The sequence below is a fragment of the Salvelinus fontinalis genome, chromosome 37 (genome assembly GCF_029448725.1).
Source record: "Salvelinus fontinalis isolate EN_2023a chromosome 37, ASM2944872v1, whole genome shotgun sequence".
NCBI classification, from domain to species: domain Eukaryota; kingdom Metazoa; phylum Chordata; class Actinopteri; order Salmoniformes; family Salmonidae; genus Salvelinus; species Salvelinus fontinalis.
In genome coordinates, this window is record NC_074701.1 from 1,240,682 (window position 1) to 1,265,257 (window position 24,576).

Here is a 24,576-nt window from a genome sequence, read left to right on the forward strand (position 1 = left end):
GTATCAGCCTATCCGACTATCAAGTGTCAATTCACAGATACATTTATGAGTAGGAATGTTCTTTTTGACATTGTTTTAGTACAAATATGTATAGTTGTAGTGAATGAATGAAAACACATTAGTAGCAGAGTTAGCGGTGCATGCGTTAACACAGAGAGGAAGCACACACATTATGGCCTTTTGGTGAGCAACAGCCCTGTCCTCCGATTATGACACATAGCCAATTATAACCACTGTGAAGTGCATCCGCTTTAAAGGCACACGAACACACACGCATTTTGCACGCACGTCCAAAACAAGCACGCGTGCATGAATGCATACACACTAGCACACATGCAAACACACTCGCAGCAGACACACACACAAACATTGTCAATTCTAACAAGCTCTTATCATCTCACTGCCGAATTAGACGTTTTCCACATTTCTCCAACGTCAACTTTCAAAGTTGCTCCAAACCTAACATTTTAAAAGTTGCAAAAATACGTGCATATCACTGGGATTGAACCCGTGACCCTCAGAGCTAGAGCTCATGAATTTAGCCTATTCACCACCCCCCGTCTACAATGCCCTATCAAAACCCAAGTTTACTTGATGGTACTAGCGCTCACCGTTTCCCCTAGAGGCGACATCCTGCATTTAGGCACAAAGCTCCCTCATGTTCTCTCCCCCTTCCAAATTGCTCACGTCCTAAGGACGTCCATTTCTGGTGGTTTTAACCCTATCCCTACCCCAAACCTTAACCCTGAACTTAACCATTCGGGAATAATGTCTAAACATATTGTTTTAACCCTATTTAAAACCTTCATTTAAAATTTGGCGTTTGGAACAACTTCGACATTTTACGTTTGGAGAAACAGAACGATGTGGACCAGGAGGACCAATCCAGGGTGTATAAAACACTGAAAAATGTGACGTTTGGCACAACCTCGAAATTAGATGTTTGGAGAAATGTATATAAACGTCAGAATTTGAAGTCAAATTGGTAATCATTGTTATTGGTGCCTTCGCACTTATACCATTTTTGCACTACTACCAGCCTACCAGCCTGGTTACCGTAGTTGCTAGAATTGTGCTGAAAAGGACAATGGGAAAATAGATGATCAGACCCAGCTCACTTTGGTTCGGGTCAGGCATTTGTAATGAGGATGCTCTCTCTATGGCCCAATCATGTCTTCTTTAACCCCGTCTGTTTCTACCCTGGTTGCCCTTGTATGATCTCACTCTGCTCACCTCAGTTTGGCCTGGTTTGGTCTCTCCATAGACAGTGTCAGATTGTTGCAGAGGGCAGGGAGATAGACGAGAGAGAGAGAAAGAGAGAAAGAGAGAGATGATTCCCGAGCCCATTGCTCTTGTCCGAGTAGCAGTACTCGAGAAATGAAGGAGGGGAACTGTTAATGTGCACTGTATCATTCATAACAGTAATACTGGCGTCACTTGCTGCTAAATAGCATCATTTGTCAGGGAAAAGGGCTGGGTGCCTCACTGTTACAGATAAGCACCAACAGGTTGCCCTCACTGCACCACACACTTGCGAACACATACACACACGCACACAAACGTGCACAAGTTGACACAAGAATGCACATAGGCACGCAAAAATAGCGCACACACACAGCAAAGAGTGCATGTCAACACGCATGTACACCCCTGCATGTGCAGTAATGCATTCTTAAAACAATGCATACATCGTTTAGCCTAAACAAGCACACGAGACATCCCACTCATGCACACTCTCACTTTTACTCACAGCAAAGAACCCTTTACACGTAATGTTCTACACTCAATCACTCGCTCTTTCCCTTGGTAGGAGTTAATCTTCCACATTACCGTGGCTAGTAGAGACAGGGTCCTGGTATGAAGGCACCATTTGTTACTCTTCACTCGTATGCTGGGACATAACCATGTCTTACCACATGCAGTGGACATTTATTTTTCAATGGAAGAGAGAGAGAGAGAGAGAGAGAGAGAGCGGGAAAGGGTGAGTTAGGTCGTTATTATTGATGAATGTGCAGTAAAATGCTTAATTTGAACCCTCTTCGACCAAATTATAAATCATATTGAAAGCAGAGGAATTTGCATAAATCTCATTAGACACAATGAGAGGGGTTCATAAATCGTTATATTAATTAGTCATTTTTGCCTCCCTTTCATGAGGAAAATGGGGTGTATTAATAAAAAGAGAGGGGTGTGTGATTGTGGGGCCTAATTGGTCTTTGTGTTAAGCAGTCAGGTCCTGGATGTGGCTTGGCTTGATTTAGTTCTATCTCTAAAGTACTATCTCTAATAGACTACCTGCAGTGGTGGAGAGAGAGGAAGGGAGGTATGGAGATAATACTGCATATTAGTGTGTGTGGGGGGTCATGTGTATGTGGGCCTGTGTGTGTGTGCAGGTGCTTGCCTGTGTGTGTGTGCGTGTGTTTGCCTGCCTGTGTGCATGTGTGTGAGTGTGTGTGCAATGCTGGTTAATACACTACACAGCACCACGTTAATAAATCCTCTTAATGGCCCTTCATGTTCTCCGTGTGGGTCACTCTACCAGACTCTATCTCTCCCTCAGTGGCTCCCTATCTCCACTTCAGTTTAACTGTACCATAATGAGCCCCTATCCCCCCACCCCGCCCCTCACCCTGATTAGATACCCCCGCCACACACACACACACTCGCACGCATGCATGCACGCACACACACAAACACTCATACACATCCCGAGGCCCATGCCCTGGACTCTGCCTACCCTGGATCCACCCTGACACATGTCCAGCATGTTGGATTAGCCAACCTGTCAGTGCTCCACCCCTGGGTTTGATTAGCCATCCTGTCTGGGCCTCGGGATGCGTGTGAGAGAGAGGGAGAGAGAGGGAGAGAGAGGGAGAGAGAGAGAGAGAGAGAGAGAGCGAGAGTGTGTGTGTGTGTGTGTGTGTGTGTGTGTGTGTGTGTGTGTGTGTGTGTGTGTGTGTGTGTGTGTGTGTGTGTGTGTGTGTGTGTGTGTGTGTGTGTGTGTGTGTGTTGCTCTGTGTCTATGATGAATGAAGCCTCTGAACCGCTGCAGCTCTACAATTAAAATCACTCTACCCTCCTAACCTCACGGTGTGTGTATGTGTGTGTGTGTGTGTGTGTGTAAGTGTGTTTGTTTTATTTGTGTATGTGTTCTCTATATGCGACTATGTGGATATCCTGGATGTGTGTTTGTGGGCATGCTGTCGGTGTGCTATGTGTAAATATTTACATTTTTCCTCCCTATGCCAGTGTTTGAAAGTCCAGGACTTGGAAAGGTTGTTTAAACTTCTACTTCATCACAATCCCGGATCCGGGAGCACCCCCATCAGTAAAAAAGCTGACTAGCATAGCCTAGCATAGCGTCACAAGTAAATACTAGCATCTAAATATCATTAAATCACAAGTCCAAGACACCAGATGAAAGATACACATCTTGTGAATCCAGCCATCATTTCTGATTTTTAAAATGTTTTACAGGGAAGACACAATATGTAAATCTATTAGCTAACCACGATAGCAAAAGACACAACTTTTTTCCCCACCATTTTTTTCCTGCATAGGTAGCTATCACAATTTCAACCAAATAAAGATATAAATAGCCACTAACCAAGAAACAACTTAATCAGATGACAGTCTGATAACATATTTATTGTATAGCATATGCTTTGTTAGAAAAATGTGCATATTTCAGGTATAAATCATAGTTTACCATTGCAGCCACCATCACAACTCTCACCAAAGCAACTAGAATAACTACAGAGACCATCGTGTATTAACTAAATACTCATCATAAAACATTTCTGAAAAATAGACAGCGTACAGTAAATGAAAGACAAAGATCTTGTGAATCCAGCCAATATTTCAGATTTTTTAAGTGTTTTAAAGCGAAAACACAATGTAGCATTATATTAGCTTACTACAATAGCCAACCACACAACAGCATTGATTCAGGCCAACAATAGCGATAACGAATAAACCAGCAAAAGATATACATTTTTTCACTAACCTCAAACTTCTTCAGATGACAGCCCTATAACATCATATTACACAATACATATAGAGTTTGTTCGAAAATGTGCATATTTAGCGGCACAAATCGTGGTTATACAATGAGAAAAGTAGCCAAGCTGCCAACAATATGTCGGGAGAAATCTTGGGAGAGGCACCTAATCTAATCAGTAACTAAATTTAAACTTGACTAAAAAATACAGGTTGGACAGCAAATGAAAGATACATTAGTTCTTAATGCAATCGCTGTGTTAGATTTTTTTAAGTGAACATTACTACGACATACAGCGTGCGTTAAAGCGAGACCGCACCGAGATTAATGGCGGAATATGAGTTTAACATTTTTCAACAGAACAACGAATTAATATCATAAATAGTTCTTACTATTTGATGAGCTTCCATCAGAATCTTGGGCAAGTTGTCCTTTTTCCAAAAGAATCGTTGCTCGGTTGTATATTGTCGTCTTCAACGTTCGAATTAGCAGTAAACATTAGCCATGTGGCAAAGACGTGCCCAACTCACTAAAACGCAGCACTAATAAATATCAGAAAATCGCAATATACTGATATAAACTGATATAACTCGGTTTAACCTGTTAGGCGGGCTGTCCCGACAAAGGTACACTTATGACAACATCCACCTCAAGTGCAGGGCGCGAAATTCAAAATCTATTTTTTTTTAATATTTAACTTTCACACATTAACAAGTCCAATTCAGCATTTGAAAGATAAACATCTTGTCAATCCAGCCAACATGTCTGATTTTTTAAATGTTTTACAGCTCACCACCAAATAAAAAAGAGGACAGACATTTTTCACAGCACAAGTAGGATGCAAGTAGCATGCACAAGCCAACCTAACTAACCTAGAACCAACCTAAATAACCTAGAAAAAACTACCTCAGATGACAGTCCTATAACATGTTACACAATAAATCTATGTTTTGTTCAAAAAATGTGCATATTTTAGCTATAAATCAGTTTTACATTACTGCTCCCATCATAGCTACAGTCTGAAATCGCACGGGAGTAGCCAGAGAAAATACAGACACCAACGTCAACTACTAATTACACATCATAAAACATTTCAGAAAAATATATGGTGGATAGCTAATGAAAGACAAAGATCGTGTGAATAGAGCCAATATTTCCGATTTTTGAAGTGTTTTACAGCGAAAACACAATATATCGTTATATTAGCTTACTACATTAGCTAGCACACGGCAGCATTGATTCTAGTCAAACGGTAGCATAGCACAGTTCGACAGATATATGAAAAAGCATCCCAAATTGGGTCCTTATCTTTGTTGATCTTCCATCAGAATGTTCTCCAAGGGGTCCTTTGTTCAGAAACGTCTTTATTTCGATCCAGAACGAACGATTTCCCTCTTGAATTAGCAAGCACACTGGCAGTGCAACGCTAACCTCTCCATCTTGACAAAATTCTTGCGTCGCATCACGTCTAAAGTCCCGAATAAATTTCAATAATATAATTAAACTCTATTGAAAAAACGTACTTTAGGATGATATTGTGACATGTATCAAGTCAAATCGAAGCCGGAGATTATATTCATGTATAACGACACGTTTCCAGGAGGCAATACAAAGTCCAACTTCGCGCCATGGAGAAAAAAAATTATGGCGGTCCTCTCACTCCAAGAGTCTGTGTTCATTCCCTGAACAAGATATTCAAGTGCTTTCTGCTCTCACTTCCGCATGACAGCCAGGGGAAGGCGTATGACGTGTTTCTATGGTCCCAAGTGACATGCCCTTTTATAGACAAGCTCTTGAAAAGAGACCTCGCATTTGGAAATCTCCCTTCCCGGATAGGAAATAGGCTGTAAAAATAGTTCTGTTCCACTTAGAGAAATAATTCAAACGTTTTCAGAAACTAGAGACTGTTTTCTATCCAATAGTAGTAAATATATGCATATTGTAAGAGCAAAAATTTGATTAAGAGGCCGTTTGAAAATGTGCACATATTTTCCAGTTTTTCAATACGCCCCCTGCAGCCATAAGAAGTTTTTAATATAACAACATTATGATGTCTTTAACACCTATATCGAATAAAAACAGAGCCGGATATATCTAAGGGCTATAACGGGAGCTTTCTAGAACGACCGCCAGAGTTCCTTTTTGCGTCATGGCGAAGAGAACAAAGGACGGACCCAACGTTGCCAGCCGATTTATAAGCTCTCAGATCTGCCTAGCAACACCATTTCAATTCTCACTATTCGCTGACATCCAGGGGAAGGCGTATGCAGTGCATCTCAACCAATAGAAGACAGGCAGATTTATAAACAGATCTCAGAACAGACGGCAGATTTCAGCATTCTCACATCCTCATAGGAAAATTGCTCTAACTCCAGTTCTGTTTTACTCACAGATATAATTCAAACGGTTTTAGAAACTAGAGAGTGTTTTCTATCCAATAGTAATAATAATATGCATATTGTACGAGCAAGAATTGAGTACGAGGCAGTTTAATTTGGGAACGAAATTATTACAGAGTGCCAACAGCATCCCCTATTGAGAAAAGGCTAATGTGTGTGTGTCTGTGTGTGTGTGTGCGTGTGTGTTGTGTGTGTGCTTTAATAAGCCTTTTTCAAACTTCTCCTCATAACTGAACAAAAGTTTTGATAGATGTATTGATTGTTTTTGATTTGTTATTTAGAGAAATCAGTGTACAGTAGGAAAAGCCAATACGTGTCACTCCTTTCTGGGGAGGTTCCCATTGCTTGGACGGCAGCCACAGTTCGTCTTTTATTTAAAAGGGGAGATCAAGCTGATTCTAACTGTTATAGGCATATTTCTATTTTGTCTTATTTATCAAAAGTGTTGGAAAAACTTGTCAATAATCACCCGACTGGCTTTCTTGATGTCTTTAGTATTCTTTTGGGTATGCAATCTGGTTTCCGCTCAGGTTATGGATGTGTCACTGCAACCTTAAAGATTAAAGGTGATTCTAAGCAATATTGTGCTGCTATTTTTATTGACTTGGCCAAAGCTTTTGATACGGTAGACCATTCCAAGAGTATTGGTGTCTCTGAGGGGTCTTTGGCCTGGTTTGCTAACTACCTCTCTAAAAGAGTGCAGTGTATAAAGTCAGAAAATCTGCTGTCTCAGCCACTGTCTGTCACCAAGGGAGTACCCCAAGGCTCAATCCTAGGTCCCTCGCTCTTCTCAATTTACATCAACAACATAGCTCAGGCAGTAGGAAGCTCTCTTATCCATTTATATGCAGATGATACAGTCGTATACTCAGCTGTCCCCTCCCTGGATTTTGTGCTAAATGCTCTACAACAAAGGTTTCTTAGTGTCCAAGAAGCTTTCTCCACTGAACACCTGAACACCTCCAAAACAAAGGTCATGTGGCTTGGTAAGAAGAATGCCCCTCTTCCCACAGGTGTTATTACTACCTCTGAGGGTTTAGAGCTTGAGGTAGCCACCGCATACAAGTACTTGGGAGTATGTCTAGACGGTGCACCGTCCTTCTCTAAGCACATATCAAAGCTGCAGGCTAAAGTTAAATCTAGACTTGGTTTCCTCTATCTTAATCGCTCCTCTTTCACCCCAGCTGCCAAACTAACCCTGATTCAGATGACCATCCTACCCATGCTAGATTATGGAGACATATTGTATAGATCGGCAGGTAAGGGTGTTCTCGAGCAGCTAGATGTTCTTTACCATTCGACCATCAGACTTGCCACCAATGCTCCTTATAGGACACATCACTGCACTCTATACTCCTCTGTAAACTGGTCATCTCTGTATACCCGTCGCAAGACCCACTGGTTGATGCTTATTTATAAAACCCTCTTAGGCCTCACTCCCCCTTATCTGAGATATCTACTGCAGCACTCGTTCTCCACATACAACACCCGTTCTGCCAGTCACATTCTGTTAAAGGTCCCCAAAGCACACACATCCCTGGGTCGCTCCTCGATCAGTTCGCCGCGGCTAGCGACTGGAACGAGCTGCAACAAACACTCAAACTGGACATTTTTATCTCAATCTCTTCATTCAAAGACTCAATCATGGACACTCTTACTGACAGTTGTGGCTGCTTTGTATGATGTATTGTTGTCTCTACTCTCTATTGTTGTCCCTCTTGACCTTTGTGCTGTTGACTTTGCCCAATAATGTTTGTACCATGTTTTTGTGCTGCTACCATGTTGTGTTGCTACCATGTTGTCATATTGTGTTGCTACCATGCCGTGTTGTCATGTGTTGCTGCCTTGCTATGTTGTTGTCTTAGGTCTCTCTTTATGTAGTGTTGTATTTCTCTTGTTGTGATGTGAGTTGTCCTATATTTATATTGTATTTATTAGTTTAATCCCAGGCCCCAGTCCCCGCAGGAGGCATTTTGCCTTTTGGTAGGCCATCTTTGTCAATAAGAATGTGTTCATAAATGACTTGCCTAGTTAAATAAAGGTTAAATTAAAAAAATTAAAACAACATTTTCATGTTATAGTACTGGTATAGAAAGAAGTAATACAGGTTAATGCCTTTTTTTGTTCCTTTATATGGTAACATTGCATACAAAATGCAGTGGTCTAAAATACTTTAAAGTACTACTTAAGTAGTTTTTCAGGGTATGTGTAGTTTGCTTTACTATTTATATTTTTTACAACTTTTACTTCACTACATTCCTAAAATTATGTACTTTTTGCTCCATACATTTTCCCTGACACACAAAAGTACTCGTTACATTTTGAATGCTTAGTAGGACAGCAAAATGGTCCAATTCACACACTTATTAAGAGATCATCCCATGTCATCCTACTCCCTCTGATCTGGCGGGCTGACTAAACACACATGTTTCGTTTGTAAATTATGTCTGAGTTTTGGTGTATGCCACTGGCTCTCCGTACATTAAAATAACATGAAAATTGTTCTGCCTGGTTTGCTTAATATAAGTAATTTATACTTCTACTTTTACTTAAGTAAGCCACATGTAAGTATATTTTAGCAATTACATTAACTTTTGATACTTAAGTCAATTTTAATTCAAATTCCTTTAGACTTTTTGTCACTCCTGCTCCCGCCCTCCCTCTCTGGCACTCGAGGACGCCAGGCTGCCCTTCATTACGCAAACCTGCCAACATCATTACGTGCAGCCGCGCTAATTGGACTCACCTGGACTTCTTTCCTTTGTTGATTGCCCCGTCTATAACTATCGACTCCCCCGTTTCTTCCCTGTGTCAGCATTAATGTGGTTATGTGTTCGTTGATAATTACATTTTCACTCCCTGTACCTGCTTCTTGTCTACCAGCATCGATCCTTACAGAATGCTGACACCTCTATACAAAGCATCAAGGAGGGTTTAGATTTTTGGTTGGTGACTTTGGGTCGGGGTGCCGTCGCCAATGGAACCGGGGGTGCCTCAGCTAGCTCGTCGTGCTTCCACGCCCTAGCTGTCTCGAGAGGTCTTCTTGCCTCGGTGGGCTTGGGGGGGGGGGGTACTGTCACACTTGCTCCCACTCCCCCTCTCTGGCGCTCGAGGGCGCCAGGCTGCCCTTCATTACGCACACCTGTCACCATCACTACGCGCAGCAGCACTCATTGGACACACCTGGACTCCTTCCCTTTTGTTAATTGCCTCATCTACAGTGGCTTGCGAAAGTATTCACCCCCTTGGCATTTTTCCTATTTTGTTGCCTTACAACCTGGAATTAAAATTGATTTTTGGGGGGTTTGAATCATTTGATTTACACAACATGCCTCTTTGATGCCTCTTTGATGATGTAAATATGTTTTATTGTGAAACAAACAAGAAATAAGACAAAAAACTAAACTTGAGCGTGCATAACTATTCACCCCCCCCCTCCCCCCAAAGTCAATACTTTGTAGAGCCACCATTTGCTGCAATTACAGCTGCAAGTCTCTTTAGGTATGTCTCTATAAGCTTGGCACATCGAGCCACTGGGATTTTGTATCATTCTTCAAGGCAAAACTGCTCCAGCTCCTTCAAGTTGGATGGGTTCCACTGGTGTACAGCAATATTTAAGTCATACCACAGATTCTGAATTGGATTGAGGTCTGGGCTTTGACTAGGCCATTGCAAGACATTTAAATGTTTCCCCTTACACAACGCAAGTGTTACTTTAGCAGTATGCTTAGGGTCATTGTCCTGTTGGAAGGTGAGTCTCAAATCTCTGGAAGACTGAAACCGTTTTCCCTCAAGAATTTCCCTGTATTTAGCACCATCCATCATTCCTTAAATTCTGACCAGTTTTCCAGTCCCGGCTGATGAAAAACATCCTCACAGCATGATGTTAGCACCACCATGCTTTACTGTGGGGATGGTGTTCTCAGGGTGATGAGAGATGTTGGGTTTGCGTCAGACATAACGTTTTCCTTTATTGCCAAAAAGCTACATTTTAGTCTCATCTGACAAGAATAACTTCTTCCCTAGGTTTGGGGAGTCTCCCACATGCTTTTTGGCAAACACCAAACGTGTTTGCTTATTCTTTTCTTAAACATGGCTTTTTTTCTGGCCACTTTTCCGTAAAGGCCAGGTCTGTGGAGTGTATAGCTTAAAGTGGTCCGATGGACAGATACTCCAATCTCCACTGTGGAGCTTTGCAGCTCCGTCAGGTTTATCTTTAGACTCTTTGTTGCCTCTCTGATTAATGCCCTCCTTGCCTGGTCCATGGATTTTGGTGGGCGGCCCTCTCTTGGCAGGTTCGTTGTTGTGCCATATTTGTTCCATTTTTTAATAATGGATTTACATGGTGCTCCGTATAATGTTTTTTTATAAATCAACCCTGATCTGTACTACTCCAAAACTTTGATCCTGGCCTGATTGGAGAGCTCCTTGGTCTTCATGGTGCCGCTTGCTTGGTGGTGCCCCTTGCATAGTGGTGTTGCAGAATCTTGGGCCTTTCAGAACAGGTGTATATATACTGGGATCATGTGACACTTAATAAAGTCCACCCGTGTGAAATCTAACTAATTATGTGACTAATTATGTGAATTTGTTACGCAATATATTTTTTAGGGGCTTCATAGCAAAGGGGGTGAATACATATGCATGCACTATTGTTCCGTTTAAATTTTTTTAGAATGAGTTATTTGTTTACTTCCACTTCACCAATTTGGACTATTTTGTGTATGTCCATTACATGAAATCCAAATCAAATGAATTTAAATAACAGGTTGTAATGCAACAAAATAGGAAAAACACCAAGGGGGATGAATACTTTTGCAAGGCACTGTATAACTGTCTGCTCCCTCGTTTGTTCCCTGTGTCAGCATTCATGTCGTTATGTGTCCGTTGATAATTAAATGCTCACTCCCTGTACCTGCTTCTCGTCTACCATCGTCGATCCTTACACTTTTACTCAAGTAGTATTTTACTGGGTGACTTCCACTTTTACTTGAGTCATTTTCTATCAAGTTATCTTTTCTTTTACTCAAGTATAACAATTAGGTACTTTTTCCACCACTGGCCCGAAATGGCACCCTATTCCTTATTTAGTGGGGAATAAGGTGCCAAATTGGGAATATAATGCCATTTTGTACCAAAAAAAAAAAAGATTCCTGTGACTGACCTTTGACCACTGTTTCCCCCTGTGTATGTCAGGCACATCAGTGACCCAGCTAGAGGCTCTGGACCCAGAACAGGAGCCACTCATCTTTGGTGTCGTGGGAGAGGAGGCCATGAGGTACTTTGCCGTGGCGAGAGACACAGGAGTGGTGTGGCTACGACAGCCCCTGGACCGCGAGGTTAGAAGAAACACACACACACACAGGCACTTGCACGTACACATGCAGGTATACACACACACACATTCATGAGAAGAGGAAGAACGTCAGAAAAGGAGGGATGGCTTAAGGATGGAACAGAGAGAAGTGAGATTTAGAAAGGCTTAGGAAGAGTGTAATGATGAACTTCACAGTGCTCCCGAAAGGGGCAGTGGTCTAAGACACTGCATCTCAGTGCAAGAGGTGTCATTGCGCTTGTTCAAATCCAGGCTGCATCACATCCGGCCGTGATTGGGAGACCCATAGGGCGGTGCACAATTGGCCCAGCGTCGTCTGGGTTTAACTGGGGTAGGCTGTCATTGCAAATAAGAATTTGTTCTTAACTGACTTGCCTAGTTAAATAAAGGTTCAATTAATTAAAAAAATAAGACCAAGAACAACTTGTAAGAAGACACAAAAAAGAGAAATTAGTGTATTGTATGGGCATTGGAGAAGAGGAATTGGCAAGAGTGGGGTTTTAGAAAATCTTTGCAAACACATCATCACGTTTCAATTAAATAAACTGTATTCACATGCATGAATACACAAACTCACACACACAAAGGTTATTACATTAAACTAAAATTTAAATGAAAACGAAAACAGATTATGAAAAAAACGATTTAGTAAACTGAAATTAAAGAATTAACAAATATGTTTTAAAAACTTAAACTATACTGAAACAATTCTCTTTGACTCCAAAACAAAATAAAATAAAATAAAAAAACATCATGAATGTTCAGTTTTAGTTTTCTTTGTAAACTTTGGGCGAAAATTGAGTGGGGTTTTCAATGGGGTTTTAAAACTTTTTTTTGGGGGGGGGGGGGGGTTTTCAAGCTACAGAATCTGGCGGTGTTTCAAATAGGCCTAGCTTGTATATGTCTCAAATAGATCTAGCTTGTGCATCACTATTACTAGTAATCACTACCTAACAGGGAAACAACTGTCTAGGTAGTTAACTTCATTCTTCTTACATGTACTACTAAAGTTAAAAAGCATCGGATTGGTGTAAACATGGGCTATTCCTTTTAGGCCGTGACTGCGGATCTGACTTTTCACCAGATGTTTTTTTCCGCACATGTGCAGAAGCTTCGGGATCATTAGTACGGAGAAAAAAAGGTCAGAGAAAAGTCAGATCCGCAGCCACTCTATTCCTTTTTAATCAAAGTAATTTTGGGATTTACTTTATAATTGAGACCTAACCTGACCTATGACATAACCCGCCACCTGGTTTCTTCACATATCGCGCCGGCAAAAACAAACATCTCTCTGGTAAGAAGAAGTATGCCTTATGATTAACGAGTCGTGGTGTGATCATAACAACATACAGGAACTCAAGTCCAAGTTTAGTGTAGCTGGGGATTTTATCAAGGCCAATCTGAAAACAAGGCTCCATACATTTTATCAGCACATCGAATGCACGACCCGGGCTGGCACAGTTTTGGATCATTGCTACTCTAACTTCCACGATGCATACAAAGCCCTCCCTCGCCCTCCTTTCAGCAAATCTGACCATGACTCCATTTTGTTGCTCACAGCCTATAGACAGAAACTTAAACAGGATACGCCCGGGCTCAGGTCTGTCCAACGCTGGTCCGACTGATCTGATTCCACTTCAAGATTGCTTCGATCACGTGGTCTGGGATATGTTCCGGATAGCATCGGACAACAACATTGATGTATACGCTGATTCGGTGAGCGAGTTTATTAGCAAGTGCATCAGTGATGTTGTACCGATGGTGACTATTAAAACCTTCCCCAACCAGAAACCGTGGATTGATGGCAAAACTGAAAGCGCAAACCACTGCTTTTGTTCATGGCAAGGCGACATGACGAATACAAACAGTGTAGCTATTCCCTCGGCAAGGCAATCAAACAAGCTGAGAGTCAGTATAGAGACAAAGTAGAGTCGCAATTCAGCTCCTCAGACACGAGACGTATGTGGCAGGGTGTCAATCACAGATTACAAAATGAAAACCAGCCCCGTCGCGGACACCGATGTCTTGCACCCAGAAAAACTAAACAACTTCTTTGCTCGTTTTGAGGACAATACAGTGCCACTGACACGGCCCGCTACCAAAACCTGCGGGCTCTCCTTCACCGCAGCCAACGTGAGTAAAACATGTAAACGTGTTAACCCTCGCAGGGCTGACGGCATCAAGACGGCATCACTACGGCATCACTGGCTGGGGTGTTTACGGACATATTAAATCAATTCCTATCCCAGTCTGCAGTTCCCACCATTGTTCATGTTCCCAAGAAGGACCACCATTGTTCATGTTCCCAAGAAAGCTAAGGTAACTGAGCTAAATGACTATCGCCCCGTAGCACTCACTTCCGTCATCATGAAGTGCTTTGAGAGACTAGTCAAGGATCATGTCACCTGGGTCTCGACCCCGCCCTGTGCAACTGGGTCCTAGACTTTCTGACAGACCGCCCCCAGGTGGTGAGGGTAGGAAACAACAGCTCCACCCCGCTGATCCTCAACACTGGGGCCCCACAAGGGTGCGTTCTCAGCCCTCTCCTGTACTCCCTGTTCACCCATGACTGCGTGGCCATGCACACCTCCAACTCAATCATCAAGTTTGCAGACGACACTACAGTGGTAGGCTTGATTACCAACAATGACGAGATTGGCCACAGGGAGGAGGTGAGGGCCCTCAGAGTGTGGTGTCAGGAAAATAACCTCACACTCAAAGTCAACAAAACAAAGGAGATGATCGTGGACTTCAGGAAACAGCATAGGGAGCACCCCCCAATCCACATCAACGGGACAGTAGTGGAGAAGGTGGAACGTTTTAAGTTCCTCGGCGTACACATCACGGACAAACTCAAATGGTCCACCCACACAGACAGTGTGGTGAAGAAGGCGTAACAACGCCACTTCAACAACAGGAGGCTGAAGGAATTTGGCTCACCAAAAACACTCACACACTTTTACAGATGCACAATCGAGAGCATCCTGTCAGGCTGTATCACCGGCTGGTACAGCACCTGCTCCGCCCACTACCGTAAGGCACTCCAGAGGGTAGTGAGGTCTGCACAATGCATCACCGGGAACAAACTACCTGCCCTCCAGGACACCTACACCACCCGATGTCACAGGAAGGCCAAAAAGATCATCAAGGACAACAACCACCCGAGCCACTGCCTGTTCACCCTGCTATCATCCAGAAGGCGAGGTCAGTACAGGTTCGTCAAAGCTGGGACCGAGAGACTGAAAAACAGCTTCTATCTCAAGGCCATCAGACTGTTAACCTGTTGAGGCTGGGGGCGCTGTTGTCACTATTTATGCTAATCGTGTAATTTTTGAAACAGCTTCCCACAAAATTCTTGATCGTACAATATGAATATTATTATTATTATTGGATAGAAAACAGTCTATAGTTTCTATAGGAGTTGAAATTTTGTCTCTAAGTGGAACAGAACCCATTCTACAGCAATTTCCCTGACATGGAGTCAGATTTCAGAAATGTTGGCCCCTGATCTGGAGTCAGTTAAAAGGCCACAGTTATTGCTATGAGTATACGGACACTGCTTACGTCTTCCCCTGGATGCCTTTACGTGATGACGATTTGAATGGGGTCGATTGCGCGTTCACAGGCACTACAAATTAAAAAACCCTGTAGCTAGGAACTCTTTTCTTGCTGCGTTATGCGCGTGGAGGACACCGACCCGCACCTGTTCCAAGCATTAGTGGAGGGAGTAATATTACTCTGGTCATGTTTCTACTCGTTATAGGAGTTAAAAACATCATAAGGTAGTTAATTTAAAGCGTTTTATAGCAATTTATATCCGTTTAGTGCGATTTTGGGACATTTATTTCTGAAACGCTGTGAATCGCTGGGCACGTTTCCAGTTCATCCCGAACGCAGTTGGCATTTCCACATGGCAAGAGGACAGCTTTCCACCAAAAGACGATTAGACCCAAGAAAGGATCCTTTGCCCAAGATACTGATGGAAGAACAGCTCAAAGTAGGACATTTTGTTAAGGCTGTCACTCTCCTCATCCTCGGACGAGGTGAGGAGAGAAGGATCTTCAGACCAAAATGCAGCTTGAGGGAAATAAGCCATCTTTTTATTTCAAAAAACGATGATGATGGCAACACGAAAACAAACACTTTAACAAACTTACAAAATAAGAAAACGACGTAGAACGAAACCTGAACATAAACTTACATAACTGAAACGTAAACTCACGAACAGGAAACAGACGACATCGAAACGAACAGCCAAACAGTCCTGTATGGTAAATACATGCAACGACACAGGAGACAATCACCCACCAACAAACAGTGAGAACGCCCTACCTAAATATGACTCTTAATTAGAGGAAAACGCAAACCACCTGCCTCTAATTAAGAGCCATACCAGGCACCCAAAACCAACATAGAAACAGATAACATAGACTGCCCACCCAAAACACATGCCCTGACCATAAACACATAAAAAACAACATAAAACAGGTCAGGACCGTTACAGAACCCCCCCCTCAAGGTGCGAACGCCGGGCGCACCAGCACAAAGTCCAGGGGAGGGTCTGGGTGGGCAGTTGACCACGGTGGTGGCTCCGGCTCTGGACGCTGTCCCCACACCACCATAGTCACTCCCCTCTTCTGTCTACCCCCTCCAATGACCACCCTAAAACTAACTTCCCCTAAATAAACGGCCAGCACCGGGAGAAGGGGCAGCACCGGGACAAGGGGCAGCACCGGGACAAGGGGCAGCACCGGGACAAGGGGTAGCACCGGGACAAGGGGCAGCACCGGGACAAGGGGCAGCACCGGGACAAGGGGCAGCACCGGGACAAGGGGCAGCACCGGGACAAGGGGCAGCACCGGGACAAGGGGCAGCACCGGGACAAGGGGCAGCACCGGGACAAGGGGCAGCACCGGGACAAGGGGCAGCACCGGGACAAGGGGCAGCACCGGGACAAGGGGCAGCACCGGGACAAGGGGCAGCACCGGGACAAAGGGCAGCACCGGGACAAGGGGCAGCACCGGGACAAAGGGCAGATCCCGGCTGAGGGACTCTGGCAGGTCCCGGCTGGACGGCTCTGGCAGGTCCCTGCTGGACGGCTCTGGCAGGTCCCGGCTGGACGGCTCTGGCAGGTCCCGGCTGGACGGCTCTGGCAGGTCCCGGCTGGACGGCTCTGGCAGGTCCCGGCTGGACGGCTCTGGCAGGTCCCGGCTGGACGGCTCTGGCAGGTCCCGGCTGGACGGCTCTGGCAGGTCCTGGCTGGACGGCTCTGGCAGGTCCTGGCTGGACGGCTCTGGCAGGTCCTGGCTGGACGGCTCTGGCAGGTCCTGGCTGGACGGCTCTGGCAGGTCCTAGCAGGACGGCTCTGGCAGGTCCTAGCAGGACGGCTCTGGCAGGTCATAGCAGGACGGCTCTGGCAGGTCATAGCAGGACGGCTCTGGCAGGTCATAGCAGGACGGCTCTGGCAGGTCATAGCAGGACGGCTCTGGCAGGTCATAGCAGGACGGCTCTGTAAGGAGGAGAAGGAGAGACAGCCTGGTGCGTGGTCTAGGCACTGGCTGCGCTGGAGAGGAGGAAACAGCAGGAGAGAGAACCCGGAGAGACAGCCTGGTACGGGGGGCTGCAACCGGAGGACCGGTACATGGAGGTGGCACCGGGTCTACCGGACCGTGAAGGAGGACACGTGCTCTTGAACACCGAGCCTCCCCAACCCTACCAGGTTGAATGATCCCCGTAGCCCTGCCAGTGCGGCGAGGTGGAATAGCCCGCACTGGCCTATGCAGGCGAACCGGGGACACCACCTGTAAGGCTGGTGCCATGTACGCCGGCCCGAGGAGACGTACTGGAGGCCAGATACGTTGGGCCGGCTTCATGACATCCGGCTCGATGCCCAACCTAGCCCTCCCAGTGCGGCAAGGTGGAATAGCCCGCACTGGGCTCAGCACGCGTACTGGGGACACCGTGCGCTTTACCGCATAACACGGTGTCTTACCAGTACGACGCCTTCTACCTCCACGGTAAGCACGGGGAGTTGGCTCGGGTATCCTACCCGGCTTTGCCACACTCCTCGTGTGCCCCCCCCCAAGAAATTTTTTGGTCTGACTCACGGGCTCCCAACCGCGTCGTCGCGCTGCCTCCTCATACCAGCGCCTCTCAGCCCTCGCTGCTTCCAACTCCTCCTTTGGACGGCGATATTCCCCTGGTTGAGCCCAAGGTCCTCTACCGTCCAGAATCTCCTCCCAAGTCCAGGAGTCCTTGTTGCTCCGTAGAGCATTCCCATGCCGCTTGGTCTTAGCGTGGTGGGTGATTCTGTTAAGGCTGTCACTCTCCTCATCCTCGGACGAGGTGAGGAGAGAAGGATCTTCAGACCAAAATGCAGCTTGAGGGAAATAAGCCATCTTTTTATTTCAAAAAAACGATGATGATGGCAACACGAAAACAAACACTTTAACAAACTTACAAAATAAGAAAACGACGTAGAACGAAACCTGAACATAAACTTACATAACTGAAACGTAAACTCACGAACAGGAAACAGATGACATCGAAACGAACAGCCAAACAGTCCTGTATGGTAAATACATGCAACGACACAGGAGACAATCACCCACCAACAAACAGTGAGAACGCCCTACCTAAATATGACTCTTAATTAGAGGAAAACGCAAACCACCTGCCTCTAATTAAGAGCCATACCAGGCACCCAAAACCAACATAGAAACAGATAACATAGACTGCCCACCCAAAACACATGCCCTGACCATAAACACATAAAAAACAACATAAAACAGGTCAGGACCGTTACACATTTTTATTATGATAAATCGTGTTTCTGTCGAAAAATGTTAGTGGCTTAGGACGCCATGTTTTTTGACGTAGCTTTGCTTGGCGCAAACTGTATTGAAAAGTAAGGATAATTTAAAAAATGTAATTCCGCGATTGTATTAAGAATTAAATTGTCTATCAATCCCTGTCCACCCTATATTTTTTAGTCACGTTTATGAGTATTTATGTATAAGAGTAGATCACTGTCTAATATGGCGCACGGACATTTTCTCACCAGCTGGGCTACATTTCACATTGTCTAACCATGATTTTGGTGGCTAAATATGCACATTTTCGATCAAACTCTATATGGATTGTGTAATATGATGTTACAGGAGTGTCATCTGAAGAATTCTGAGAAGGTTAGTGAAAAAATTAATATATTTTGGCGATGTTGACGTTATCGCTCACTTTGGCTAGAATCAATGCTGGGCTGCTATGTGCTATGTGCTATGCTAATATAACGATTTATTGTGTTTTCGCTGTAAGACACTTAGAAAATCTGAAATATTGTCTGTATTCACAGGATCTGTGTCTTTCGATTAGTGTATGCTGTGTATTTTTACGAAATGTTTGATGATTAGTAAGTAGGTAAACACGTTGCTCTATGTAGTTATTCTAGTCCATTTGTGACGGTGGGTGCAATTGTAACCTATGCCATCTACCTGAAATATGCACATTTTTCTAACAAAACCTATCCCATACCATAAATATGTTATCAGACTGTCATCTGATGAGTTTTTTTCTTGGTTAGGGGCTATAAATATCTTAGTTTAGCCGAATTGGTGATAGCTACTGGTGTTGGTGGACAAATAAAAGATGGTGGATTATGCTAATGTGTTTTTAGCTAATAGATTTACATCTTTACATATTGTGTCTTCCCTGTAAAACATTTTAAAAAATCGGACATGTTGGCTGGATTCACAAGATCTGTGTCTTTCATTAGCTGTATTGGACTTTAATGTGTGAAAGTTAAATATTAAAAAAAAAAAAAAAAAATTGAATTTCGCGGCTCTGCCTTTTCAGTGGGGGGGGGGGAGTGCCGCTAGCGGCACCCACATCCTAGACAGGTTAAACAGCCATCACTGACATTGAGTATCTGCTGCCAACATACTGACTCAAATCTTTAGCCACTTTAATAATGTAAAAATTGTATGCAATAAATGTATCACTAGTCTCTTTAAACAATGCCACTTTATGTAATGTTTACATACCCTACATTACTCATCTCACATGTATATACTGTACTCTATACCATCTACTGCATCTTGCCTATGCCGTTCGGCCATCGCTCATCCATATATTTATAAGTACATATTCTTATTCATTCCTTTGCACTTGTGTATAAGGTAGTTGTTGTGAAATTGTTAGATTACTTGTTAGTTATTACTGCACGGTCGGATCTAGAAGCACAAGCATTTCACTACACTTGCATTAACATCTGCTAACTATGTGTATGTGACCAATACAATTTGATTTGATCACCTTATGTATTGCTGCCCTCCCGTAGCAAAAAGTGACATCCCAAAAAACACGTGCTTTCTGTCCCTAACACTAAAACTGAAACTAAATAATATAAAAACGAAATATAAATACTTTAAAATAACATCTTCAGCTGAATAAAAACTAGCAAATCTGGTCTGAAAACTAACTGAAACTGAAATAAAAAATATATAAAAACACAAAAATACAATAACCTTGACACACAAACAAACACACAACCTCCCTCCCACCTTCCCTCCCCACACTCCCCTCCCTCCCTCACATACTCTATGAAGGGTTATGCTGACTTGTCTCTCTCTCCATCTCTTCCAGACCAAGTCGGAGATGCAGGTGGAGTTCTCTGTGAGTGACAGCCAAGGGGTAAGAGTCAACCTGCACTATGATCAACGCTGTGACATGATGTATCACATCCTGTCTGTCAAGCAGCTCACACACCTTATATACAACTCCTGACTAACTTTCCTTAGAGTTATTTACTCTGACACCTTTCTCACACGTAACATTCGAATGCTAAAACACACTGGCATTTCAACCGACACAACCGTATACGTCATAGTTAAGACAGTACTGTCACGGCTGTTGAAAGTAGAGGACCAAGGTGCAGCGTGGTGAGCGTACATTTTCTTTTATTTAATCAAAATGACGCCAAACAAATTAATTTACACTGCAAAAACAAACCGTGAAGTTCAAAGGCTATGTGCCCTAAACAAAGTCAACTTCCCACCAAGACAGGTGGAAAAAAAGGGGTACCTAAGTATGGTTCTCAATCAGAGACAACGATAGACAGCTGCCTCTGATTGAGAACCATACCCGGCCAAACACAAAGAAATAGAAATCATAGAAATAAAGAAAGTAGAATGCCCACCCTAGTCACACCCTGGCCTAACCACCTAAAAGCTCCACAGGTCACTCCCCCTTTCCACTCACCACTCATGATTTACAAATTAAGCACTGAACACAGGTAGTCTAGACTCCTTATAACTACCATATTCTAAAATATCCACACAAGCCACTGTCCAGCTAGCCATATATCATGAGTTAGAAGCTTATGAGTATTAGGCAATATTATGAAGATATTATTAATAATTTGTCACGTGCGCTAACTACAACAGTGAAATGCTTACTTACAGGCTCTAACCAATAGTCCAAAAAAGGTATTAGGTGAACAATAGGTAGGTAAAGAAATAAAACAACAGTAAAAAGACAGGCTATATACAGTAGCGAGGCTATAGAAGTAGCTACATATAGACACCGGTTAGTCAGGCTGATTGAGGTAGTATGTACATGTAGATATAGTTAAAGTGACTATGCATATATGATGATCAGAGAGGAGCAGTAGAGTAAAAGAGGGGTTGGCGGGTGGTGGGTGGGACACAATGCAGATAGCCCGGTTAGCCAATGTGCGGGAGCACTGGTTGGTCGGCCCAATTGAGGTAGTATGTACATGAATGTATAGTTAAAGTGACTATGCATGTATGATAAACAGAGAGTACCAGCAGCGTAAAAAGAGGGGTTGGGGGGGGCATAACATGCAAATAGTCCGGTTAGCCATTTGATTACCTGTTCAGGAGTCTTATGGCTTGGGGGTAAAAGCTGTTGAGAAGTATTTTTGTCCTAGATTTGGCACTCCGGTACCGCTTGCCATGCGGTAGTAGAGAGAACAGTCTATGACTGGGGTGGGGGTCTTTGAGAATTTTTTGAGCCTTCCTCTGACACCGCCTGGTGTAGAGGTCCTGGATGGCAGGCAGCTTAGCCCCAGTGATGTAATGGGTCGTACACACTACTCTGTAGTGCCTTGCGGTCAGAGGCTGAGCAATTGCCATACCAGGCAGTGATGCAACCAGTCAGGATGCTCTCGGTGTTGCAGCTGTAGAACCTTTTGAGGATCTCAGGACCCATGCCAAATATTTTTAGATTCCTGAGGGGGAATAGGTTTTGTCAGGCCCTCTTCACGACTGTCTTGGTGTGTTTGGACCATTCCAGTTTTTTGTTAATGTGGACACCAAGAACTTGAAGCTCTCAACCTGCTCCACTACAGCCCCGTCGATGAGAATGGGGGTGTGCTCGGTCCTCCTTTTCCTTTAGTCCACAATAATCTCCTTAGTTTTGGTGACGTTGAGGGATAGGTTGCTATTCTGGCACCACACAGCCAGGTCTCTGACCTCCTCCCTATAGGCTGTCTCATTGTTGTCGGTGATCAGGCCTATCAATGTTGTGTTGTCTGCAAACTTAATGATGGTGTTGGGTTCATGCCTGGCCATGCGGTCGTGGGTGAACAGGGAAGAGAGGAGGGGACTGAGCACGCACCCCTGTGGAGCTCCAGTGTTGAGGATCAGCGTGGCAGATGTGTTGCTACCTACCCTCACCACCTGGGAGCGGCCCGTCAGGAAGTCCAGGATCCAGTTGAAAGGGAGGTGTTTAGTCGCAGGATCCTTAGCTTAGTGATGAGCTTTGAGGGTACTATGGTGTTGAACGCTGAGCTGTAGTCAATGAATAGCATTATCACATAAGTGTTCCTTTTGTCCAGGTGGGAAAAGGCTGTGTGGAATGCAATAGAGGTTGCATTATTTTTGGATCTGTTGGGACGGTATGCAAATTGGAGTGGGTCTAGAGTTTCTGGGATAATGGTGTTGATGTGAACCATTACCAACCTTTCAAAGCACTTCATGACTACGGACGTGAGTGCTACGGGTCTGTAGTCATTTAGGCAGGATGCGTTTGTGTTCTTGGGCACAGGGACTATGGTGGTCTGCTTGAAACATGTTGGTATTACAGACTCAATCTGTGATCAAGCCGTGAAGACACCTGCCAGTTGGTCAGCACATGCCCGGAGCACACGTCCTGGTAATCCGTCTTGCCTCGCATCCTTGTGTATGTCCTTGTGTACTTTTTTAAATGTCTTACTCACGTCGGCTACGGAGAGTGTGATCACACAGTCGTCCGGAACAGCTAATGCTCTCATGCATGCCTCAGTGTTGCTTAACTCGATGCGCATAGAAATGATTTAGCTCGTCTGGTAGGCTTGTGTCACTCGGAAGCTCGCGGCTGTGCTTCCCTTTGTAGTGTGTAATAGTTTGTAATAATTTGCAAGCCCTGCCACATAAGACGAGCGTCGGAGCCGGTGTAGTATGATTCAATCTTAGCCCTGTATAGAGGCTTTGCCTGTTTGATGGTTTGTCACAGGGCATAGCAGGATTTCTTGTAAGCTTCTGGGTTAGAGTCCAGCACATTGAAAGCGGCAGCTCTAACCATTAGCTCAGTGCGAATGTTGACTGTAATCCATGGCTTCTGGTTGTGGTATGTACGTACAGTCACTGTAGGGATGACGTCCTCGATGCACTTATTGATAAAGCCAGTGACTGATGTGGTGTATTCCTCAATGTCATCGGAAGAATCCTGGAACATGTTCCAGTCTGAGATAGTAAAACAGTCCTGTAGTTTAGCACCCGCTTCATCTGACCACTTTTTTATAGAAAGATTCACTGGTGCTTCCTGCTTTAATTTTTGCTTGTAAGCAGGAATGGAAAGGACAGAGTTGTGGTCGGATTTACCAAATGGAGGGCGAGGGAGAGCATTGTACGCGTCTCTGTGTGTGGAGTACAGGTGATCTAGAATTGTTTTCCCTCTGGTTGCACATTTAACATGTTGATGAAAATTTGGTAGAACTGATTTAAGTTTCCCTGCATTAAAGTCTACTGCCACTAGGAACGCCGCCTCTGGGTGAGTTGTTTCCTGGTTGCTTATTTCCTTATACATTTGACTGAGTGCGGTCCTAGTGCCAGCATCTGTCTGTGGTGGGAAATAAACAGCCACGAAAAGTATAGCCGAAAACTCTAGGGAAGTAGTGTGGCCTGCAATTTATCACAATATACTCTACTTCAGGCGAGCAAAATCTAGATCAGCATATACCCTACCCTCTATTCCTGATGTCGATCATGTCTTTAGGAGGCATTGCAACTAGCTTGCTTACAATTTGTGATGTGTTGGTGAAATAAATAGGTCTATTGAAAGAAACATATTAAAATAAATCTCTTCAGATGCAGTTTGTATGTTTGAATATGTTTTATTTTTAGGGGGAGGCCCTGCTGTGCATAGTGTATGTACTGTGTGTGTGTGTGTGTGGGGGGGGGGAGGTAAGTGTGTGTCTGTATTTCTCTTTGTCTGTGTGCGTTTGTGTATTAACACATCAGTACCTCTTGTGCCTTCGCAGGTGGTCAAAGACACAGTAAATATCCAGATAGGAGACGTGAATGACAACTCCCCAACTTTCCATGGCCAGCTGTACACGGTACACATCGCAGAGGTAGGCTACAGTCATGTACACTATGTGTGTGTTGTAGTGTGATAGTGTGTCTGTGTTTGTGTGTATGTCACTTCAAAATTCCTATTGTGCCATGAGATGTTTTATCAATTTTTTTAAGACAATTTTGCTGGTTGCTAGTGTAATTGGAAATGGAAGGGAGTTCCTTGCGATCATGGCTCTGTTGCCGTGAATTTGTTTTTGTCTTGGGGAG

The 24,576-nt window shown here is 44.0% G+C and overlaps 1 protein-coding gene across 1 annotated transcript in view; it reads left to right on the forward strand.

The window, feature by feature from the left end:
- LOC129835970 (cadherin-23-like) overlaps window positions 1-24,576 on the forward strand; it is a 717,892-nt gene that overhangs the window by 188,314 nt on the left and 505,002 nt on the right. Inside the window, exons 4-6 of the mRNA XM_055901677.1 lie at window positions 11,596-11,738; window positions 20,375-20,422; window positions 24,273-24,365. Coding sequence (XP_055757652.1) covers window positions 11,596-11,738; window positions 20,375-20,422; window positions 24,273-24,365 — 284 coding nt within the window. The remainder of the gene's footprint in view (window positions 1-11,595; window positions 11,739-20,374; window positions 20,423-24,272; window positions 24,366-24,576) is intronic.